General features: G+C 46.9%; 2 protein-coding genes across 3 annotated transcripts; both read left to right on the forward strand.

The window, feature by feature from the left end:
- Positions 1-560: 560 nt before the first annotated feature.
- On the forward strand, positions 561-2,329 carry LOC104586814 (UDP-glycosyltransferase 74F2-like). Of its 2 annotated transcripts, none has more exons than XM_088896429.1 (2): positions 561-1,302; positions 1,444-2,329. In XM_088896429.1, the coding sequence occupies exons 1-2, from the start codon at positions 635-637 to the stop codon at positions 1,475-1,477; spliced, it is 702 nt and encodes a 233-aa protein (XP_088752555.1). In that variant the 5' UTR covers positions 561-634; the 3' UTR covers positions 1,478-2,329. The 2 variants fall into 2 exon arrangements, with proteins under 2 accessions (XP_088752555.1, XP_088752554.1); XM_088896428.1 differs by having other exon boundaries at positions 561-1,279.
- On the forward strand, positions 1,636-2,166 carry LOC148802876 (UDP-glycosyltransferase 74E2-like). The gene has a single exon (XM_088896609.1). The coding sequence runs from the start codon at positions 1,636-1,638 to the stop codon at positions 2,164-2,166; it is 531 nt and encodes a 176-aa protein (XP_088752735.1).
- Positions 2,330-8,870: the final 6,541 nt, after the last annotated feature.

The raw sequence follows: 8,870 nt of genomic DNA on the forward strand, positions 1-8,870 counted from the left end.
TTTCTTGGTCAAATGGTCTGACCATCCAGTCCAAGCTTAGGGTCAGATGGTTTTGGAGTCCCGGACCTATGATAGTTGACATGATTGCCAGGTCAACTGGTCTGGCCAATCCGGTTTTCAAAACCATGAGACAGAGAAGCAGAAGCCCTAAGGGAAACTAGAGGAAGAGGAAGAGGTGCTATCAGACCACAGTTGCGATGATGGACTCGCAGCGCCTTAGCTTAGCTGTTCAAACAGGCTGAAAAAGTAAAACGTAAATGAGTCCCAACTTCCAATACGTTTCGGTTTTTAATTTTTTAATTTTTTATTTTTAATTATTTTAACAAAAATAATAAAATAATAAATAACTTCTGTGTAACCGAAAAGAACGTTTGAATGAAAGCCTAGGACACGTGTCACATAGACTCATTGTACCTCAGCGTTGTTCCTAAGCCTTTTGCTTTCAGGAAATCCCAGCTCCACGTGTAGTGCAACGAGTCAACAAAGTAATTAATTTCGACAACATTTTGTCTATAAAAAGAAGCCAACGACGCCCATCCCAGGCTGCAACTCAGCTAACAGTTAGAGATCTGTGTAGTAGGAAAGTCCGTCCCTCTAGAGGCTCTAGGTTCTAGCTAGAAATTAGAATAACGAAATGGAGGAGGAGCAGTCTTATAAAGCCCATGTCATCGTCTTTCCCTACCCTGCCCAAGGCCACATAAACCCCCTGCTCCAATTCTCCAAACGCTTAGCCTTCAAAGGCCTAAAAGTTACATTTGCTATCACCAAATTTGTCTCTAAGTCCATGGACGCCAAACCCAACTCCCTCCAGTTCCAGCCGATCTCTGATGGTTTTGACGACGGTGGCTTTGAGCATGCACAGAGCATCCATGACTACCTCACTCGTTTTAAGGAAGTGGGCTCTCAGACCTTGGCCAAACTCATCAACAAGATGGATAGCTCTGGGCAACCAGTCAGTTGTCTGATATATGACTCATTCTTCCCCTGGGCTCTGGATGTGGCCAAACAGCTTGGCATAGTTGGGGTTCCTTTGTTCACTCAAATGTGTGCCACCAACAACATATACTACCATCTCCACCAGGGATTGCTCACTCTCCCACTGCTAGACCCTGCTGTTTCCATTCCTGGGTTGCCCCCTCTTGATATTAAGGACATGCCATCTTACATTTCTGCTCCAGGGTTATACCCAGCTTATTATGCAATGATCCTAGGTCAATTCTCTAACTTAGACAAGGTAGATTGCATACTTGTCAACACTTTCAACAAGTTGGAGGAAGAGGTTTGTGATTTGTCAACTTCTACGTACGTACCTACAATATTATCCTAATAATTAATCCAAAGTCGTCTGATGATCGATCATGCCGATTTGTCTCATGCGCATTAATTTTTCTTTGAGATTTTTGTTTCCTTCCTTGTTGAACTGATTTTATTTGTGTACTTTAGGTGGTGGAGTGGATGGCTAAACGCTTGCCACTGAAGGCAATCGGACCAACAATACCGTCCATTTACCTGGACAAACGGGTGGAAGATGACAAGGACTATGGTCTCAATCTCTACAAACCAGACAATGGCGCTTGCATAAACTAGCTGAACGAGAGGGCTGATGCATCAGTTGTTTACGTATCATTTGGGAGCATGGCTGCACTCAGTGTCGAACAGATGGAAGAAATTGCCTGGGGCTTGAAGAGAAGCGAGAGCTACTTCTTGTGGGTGGTGAGGAGGTCAGAGACGGACAAGCTCCCTAACTTCTTTGTGGAGGAGACATCACACAAGGGGTTGGTAGTAAGTTGGTGCCCACAGTTGGAGGTATTGAACAACCAAGCTGTGGGCTGCTTTGTTACGCATTCTGGGTGGAATTCAACTCTAGAGGGAGTGAGCTTGGGAGTACCAATGGTGGGAATACCACAGTGGACAGACCAAACCCTGAACGCAAAATTTGTTCAGGATATATGGGGAATGGGTCTCAGAGCTCAGCCAGATGAGAAGGGGATTGTGAGTAGGGAAGAAGTGGAGCGATGCATAATGGAAGTTATGGAAGGAGAGAAGGGGAAACAGATTAGGAAGAATGCCATCAAATGGAAAGATTTGGCTAGAGAGGCAGTGGGTGGAGGAGGAAGTTCTGATAAAAACATTGACGAATTTATAGCCAAACTGGTGGGTTTTTGAATTGATGGTCGACTTTAACAAAAGCTCCTTTCTGTGTTGAACTCGATTGATATGCAGTGTGGTCTCGTTTGTCAGCATTAAAAACAATGTTGGTTGTTTTATCATCAAGCTATCTACTAGCTCCTGTTGTATTAATCCAGAATATTGATGGTTTCTAATCTCATCAACCTCGTCGAATGGATATCCTGGCAAATTTCTAATGTCTCTTCTGTTTACCTTCCTATTAATAAAAGACTCTGACTCTGATATAGAAATGACATCATTCTGTATGAAGATGTTACCACCATGTGATTCTGCAAAATAATTAAGCAATGGGCCCAATGTCCTACACTTTCCAGACAGGTGTAGTTGGAACACCTTTCGGAGAGAGAGTGGAAATGTACGATTTGCAAATGGATCAACCGGGGTCTAGTAGTTAGTGTAGTGCATGACATACCGCAAACAGGGTAACATCACCATGTACATTGGGAACATCACTGAAATTCAACTTTATTCTACCCATGTCCACAGTATGGACCAATACTCATAGTATTTGTGTACCAATATTTTTATTGTTTACCAATAAGAAAAAAAGCTGCTGATTTTTAATACATTCTCTAATTAATTTTTAGGATAATTTGATGAAAACTTCCTTGAAGTTTTTGATTGGTACCGAAAGTTCCTCTGGAGTTTGGTAATTCCAATCATCACCCCTGAAGTTCTTAACACAATTGCAAGTAAAGTACATTTGTTAGAATCCGCATAAGAGTTATAAAAATGTCTAAAATACCCATATAATTATTATTGAGGCTGGATTCTATAGAAAAAAAAACATAATATAAATTTTATAAATCACACAAAAGAAGATAATTTAAAATTATAATAGCTTTACCTTTGAGGGATTGATATGAAGGGTAAATTTGGAAAACAAATCAATTTCAAAAAAAAAAAAAGATATTTGAAGGATTTGGGTTAGCGATTAATTATATGAATAGAAAAATTTGGAAAATAAACGTTTGGTCAAAAGCAACATCATGGGTATTTCGCACACTTTCATGCCTCATTTGAGGATTTTAAGAAAGGAAATCTACCTGCAACTATGTTAGAAAGTTCGGGAGGTTGCAACAACAACTAAAAACTTTAATGGAGGTTTTGGCAATTTACCCTTATTTTTAAACTAAATTAACCATATATTATCTCCTATATTGAAACTTTTAAAATTCAAAAATGTTTCATACTTCTGCACTCTCTCATTAAATTTAAGTTATTCTTAGTTTTAAGGCAATAATTCAAATTCAAACTAAATGATAGATCTTATCAGCAAGTTTGTAGGGCTAGGGTCTTTGCCTAAAACAGATCTTGGTTGTGTACTAGAGTGGATAAAGTTGCTTATTGTGAATTGGAACCCTATATATGGTATTTTCTAAATCTTTGGTGTGAGAAGAAGTGGTGAGAATGAAAATTATCATATCTTTATCCCTTAATATTCAGTCTTTTATACTTATTTAGTGTCTAATTGGACTCACTATTATTATATTTCGATTTATGGCACGAAAGGAGGCGTTAGGTGAAAAACAAGGCTAATCGGATAATTTTGCACAATTTCGGCGCTGTGTGGTAATCTGGGCATAACTCTCTCATCCAGACTCCGATTGAAATGATTCAAGATGCATTCGAAAGAAAAGGAAAAGTTATATAATTTTCATGTTTTGAGTTTTGATAGATTCAGACTGTATCAAGGTTAAAATCTGGCCCAAAGTCTCTGCAAATTCGTAGAGAAGCCCAATTCGCAGAGAAGCCTAGTTCGTTAGAGAAGATCAGCCCAATTCAGCATACAGTAGTAGGGCCCACTCATCACTCTCGGTTGCTTCCACGCGTCGTGTGGCCAAGGAATCGGGCCAAATCTCCCTCCATCAATTGCCCCCCACTCCCCGTGCTCGGGGTCTTGACCCGACGTGGGGAGTTCACGGGATGACGGGTGGATTTGCCTCGTGACGCTTTGGCCTTGGTTTGGAGCTTCTCTGGTCTGACCGGCTTGTGTTTTTGGGCCGATTAGGGCCGGCTTGGTTCAACCAGGGGTCAATCCCGGGTTGCGTGCAGCTCACGCGCGAACGCCAAACGATTTTAAATTTCAAAACGTCGAAAATGCATGCTAAACTGACTTCTCCTCGGGGGGTGTGTAGCTGGTTTTGCGGGGAGCCGTTGGATGGTTTTGATCATGGCCGTTGATGCGCGAGTACAGTGGCTATAAATAGTGGGGGGCCCCTGGTCACTTTCCTTCGCCATTCTCCAGCATTCGTTCTTTGAGCTCACGTCCAAGACTGTTAGCTCGCGTCATTTTTCATAGTCCGGTAGCTTTTTCCTAGTGAGTCCTCAGCCTTCTTTTCGGTTCAATGTCTAGATCGGGTAGTTTAGGTAGCCTTCTAGGGGGGTCAGACGTTGGGTCCACAAACCGAGCTGCTGGCGCTAATAGCCTAAGTGAGTCTGAGGCGGTGCCCAAGGTAGAGCTCGAGGAAGAGCTCGAGTTTGAGCCCGTGGGCTGAGTTACCTCGGGTAGTTTGGCATCCACCTCCCGTCGAGTTCAAATGCTAGACAAGTTCGGGCCTTCCACTATGGCGCCCGAGAGACTTCGGTCTTTGATCACTCAGTATAACCTACCCGGGGAGTATACTTATATTTTACCCTCGGGCGACTTTCCTTGGGAGCACGGTCCGGACGAGATCATGATATTCCGGGAGCAGCTTGTTGCCGGGCTGCGCCTTCCCTTCCACCCTCTTATCGTCGAGGTCATGAACCACTTCGGCGTTACTCTCGGTCAACTCCACCCGAACTCCATCCGCAACCTTGTCGGGACCATCTCCCTTTGTTGCGAACACTGCCTTCCCTTGGACCTGGAAATCTTTTATGCCATTCTTATGCTCAAGAAACAAGCAGGTCCCCTGCCCGGGCGTAGGCGGGCCTACTACTTGTCACCTCGTCCGAGGTTCAAGCTCTTGCACGATCTTCCAAATAAAGTCCCGGTATGGAAGTGGGACTACTTCGTGGTTTGAAGTGCCATGGGATGGCCGTTTCCTACCGAGTGGGGATTGGCTGTTCCTGACCCCGGTGCCACGTTAGATGAAGAAACAGTGAAGGACTTCTAGGACTGGGCCCAACTTGGACTCAAATGCAAAGTCTACGTAACGCAGGCCAAGCTTATTCAGGCTGGTTTGAGTTCGGGTAGGTTTCCTGCTCAGAGACTTGCTTTTGCTTTGTTTTTATTCCCGTCTTTTGACGCCGAGCTCCTTTTTGCAGGTGTTATGGAGGCAGAGAAGACTCGAGGTGCGAACTTGTTTGATGATATGAGGAGGAGGAAGCGAGCTGCAAAGCGGGTCTGTGCCCATCTTTCTCGGGTTGCGGAGCCCGAGGCACCGAGAATGGAGCCTCCTAGGGTGCCCAAGGTGGCCCCTCCATCTCAGGAAGCGGTAGGGGTCCCCTTTGCCGAAACAGCTTATACCCGAGCTGTGCCTTCAGGCTCGGGAAGTCAAGATGATGTTGGGAGCGTGCTGACGCCGAGCTACACTCTCCAAAAAAGTAAGAAGGCTACTTGCCCTGATGAGGTGGCGGTGTGGGCCGATCTTCCGACAAATCTCATAGGCGCTCGTGCTGCATCTCACGCCAGTTCGGGTGTCATAACCACTATCAGTTGCCAGTTCGGGTGTCATAACCACTGTTAGTTGCCAGTTCGGGTGTCATAACCGCCACTGTCCTTGTCAGGGCCGTCTCTGCCACGTCTGAGATGGTGGTGGCAGGTGGCCATCGGAGGGCGGCTGTCATGTGTCGGACCCCTAATCAGTCAGACGTGCCGCCTCCGTATACAAGGTTCCTGGGCGTCAGGTAGGGTTGATCAATCAGGCGACTTGGAGCCGAAGTGGTGTGCGAGGTGGTCTTGAGTTCGGATAGAAGTGTGGCCTGAACTACCCCGGGGTGGGTCAGCTTGGGTTTTTGCCCTTTGCACTCCTTGCAAGGCTCAGGACCTCCAAGGGAGAGCTCGGGTCCTTCCTTGGGGAGCTTGGGTCGTGGGTTCCTTTTTTGGGGGAGCTCGGGACTCCTTTTCTCGAAGCTCGGGTTGTGGGACCGTTGCCGTGCCGAGATGGCACTTCTGCCAAGTCACTCTCGGTTGCTTCTATGTGTCGCATGGCCAAGGGATCAAACCAAATCTCCCTCCATCAAGTGCCCCCCACTCCCTGTGCTCGGGGTCTTGACCCGACGTGGGGAGTTCACGGGATGACGGGCTGATTTGCCTCGTGACGCTTTGGCCTTGGTTTGGAGCTTCTCTGGTTTGACTGGCTTGTGTTTTTGGCCCGATTAGTGCTGGCTTGGTTCAACCAGGGGTCAATCCCGGGTTGCGTGCAATTCACGCGCAGACGCTAAACGATTTTAAATTTCAAAATGTTGAAAATGCACGCTAAACTGACTTCTCCTCGGGGGGCGTGCAACCGGTTTTGTGGGGAGCCGTTGGATGGTTTTGATCTTGGCCGTTGATGCACGAGTACAATGGCTATAAATAGTGGGGGGCCCCTGGTCACTTTCTTTCGCCATTCTCCAGCATTCGTTTTTTGAGCTCACATCCAAGGCTGTCAGCTCGCGTCATTTTTCATAGTCTGGTAGCTTTTCCCTAGTGAGTCCTCAGCCTTCTTTTCGTTTCAATGTCTAGCTCGGGTAGTTTTGATAGCCTTCTAGGGGGGTCAGACGCTGGGTCCATGAACCGAGCTGCTGGCGCTAACAGCCTAAGTGAGTCTGAGGCAGTGCCCGATGTAGATCTCGAGGAAGAGCTCGAGTACGAGCCCGTGGGCCGAGTTACCTCGGGTAGTTTGGTATCCACCTACCGTCGAGTTCGAATGCCAGACAAGTTCGGGCCTTCCACTATGACGCCCGAGAGACTTCGGTCTTTGATCGCTCAGTATAACCTACCCGAGGAGTATACTTATATTTTACCCTCGGGCGACTTTCCTTGGGAGCACGGTCCGGACGAGATCGTGATATTCCGGGAGCAGCTCGTTGCCGGGCTGCGCCTTCCCTTCCACCCTCTTATCGTCGAGGTCAAGAACCACTTCGGCGTTACTGTCGGTCAACTCCACCCGAACTCCATCCGCAACCTTGTCGGGACCATCTCCCTTTGTTGTGAACACTGCCTTCCCTTGGACCTAGAAATCTTTTATGCCATTCTTATGCTCAAGAAACAAGTGGGTCCCCTGCCCGGGCATAGGCGGGCCTACTACTTGTCACCTCGTCTGAGGTTCAAGCTCTTGCACGATCTTCCAAATAAGGTCCCATTATGGAAGCGAGACTACTTCGTGGTTCGAAGTGCCATGGGATGGCCGTTTCCTACCGAGTGGGGATTGGCTGTTCCTGACCCCGGTGCCACGTTAGATGAAGAAACGGTGAAGGGCCTCTAGGACTGGGCCCGACTTGGACTCAAATGCGAAGTCTACCTAACGCAGGCTAAGCTTATTCAGGCCAGTTTGAGTTCGGGTAGGTTTCTTGCTCAGAGGCTTGCTTTTGCTTTGTTTTTATTCCCGTCTTTTGACGCCGAGCTCCTTTTTGCAGTTGTTATGGAGGCAGAGAAGACTCGAGGTGCGAACTTGTTTGATGGTATGAGGAGGAGGAAGCGAGCTACTAAGTGGGTCCGTGCCGATCCTTCCCGGGTTGCGGAGCCCGAGGCACCAAGAATGGAGCCTCCTGGGGAGCCCGAGGTGGCCTCTCCATTTCAGGAAGCGACAGGGGTCCCCTATGCCGAAACAGCTTATACTCGAGTTGTGCCTTCAGGCTCGGGAAGTCATGATGTTGTTGGGAGCGTGCTAACACCGAGCTACGCTCTCCAAAAAAGTAAGAAGGCTACTTGCCCTGAGGAGGTCGTGGCATGGGCCGATCTTCCTACAAATCTCATAGGCGCTTGTGCTACATCTCACGCCATGGTGGTAAGTTGGAGTAGTTTTTTTTTTTTTTTTTTTTTTTTTTTTACTGAGCTGACTATATTCTCCTGTCTTCATTTAGCAATGAAGTACTTTTTCTATTTAAGTGTTGTGCAAATATTCTCCTTTTGCCAAAGTGACTATATTGCCGAGCTGCATAGAATTAGGTCCCCGAAACGAGGGGATTCTTTGAGGCGGGCTAACATAGTAATGCTATATGCCCAATCTGTTCTCCGCCTAGGTAAAGGAAATATTAGTTCAGTAGGCCTGGCTTGGAGAGAGCTATACACCCCGGGTTTCATACCCGTGCTGCCTGCTCTCTTGGTATTAACACTTAGTTTTCGTTGATGAGGCCCCGAGGTCATCCTCAGTTCGGCGCTTTAGCCCTTGGGATATTTTCCTAGGTTTTCTGCCCATGCCAAAGAGGCGACTGGGTCTTGTAGTGTTGAGGTCTTTGTTACATCGGCGTTATGTTCCTTAGGCTCTAGGTTTTCTGCCTCTGTATCGGATTGTCCAAGGAGGCAATGATGTAACACCGGGCAAGGGAGTTTTTCTCCTCCCAATCTTGATAGTCTCTCATTCGGGCCTCAGAAGCCCTATCTCCCGGATGCTCCGGGGTAGGATTCTTTGCCACTTTGTCAAGTTTTTTAGAAGCAAGGACCAGCATAAGGTTCCTATACCAGTCAGCATAGTTTGGGCCCTTCAACTTGTTGTCATCAAGTAGCTTTGCAAATGATCCGTTTGCCATTTTCTGATAAAAGAGCAAACATC

The sequence above is a fragment of the Nelumbo nucifera genome, chromosome 1 (assembly GCF_055504915.1).
Source record: "Nelumbo nucifera cultivar China Antique chromosome 1, China Antique-T2T, whole genome shotgun sequence".
NCBI classification, from domain to species: Eukaryota; Viridiplantae; Streptophyta; class Magnoliopsida; order Proteales; family Nelumbonaceae; genus Nelumbo; species Nelumbo nucifera.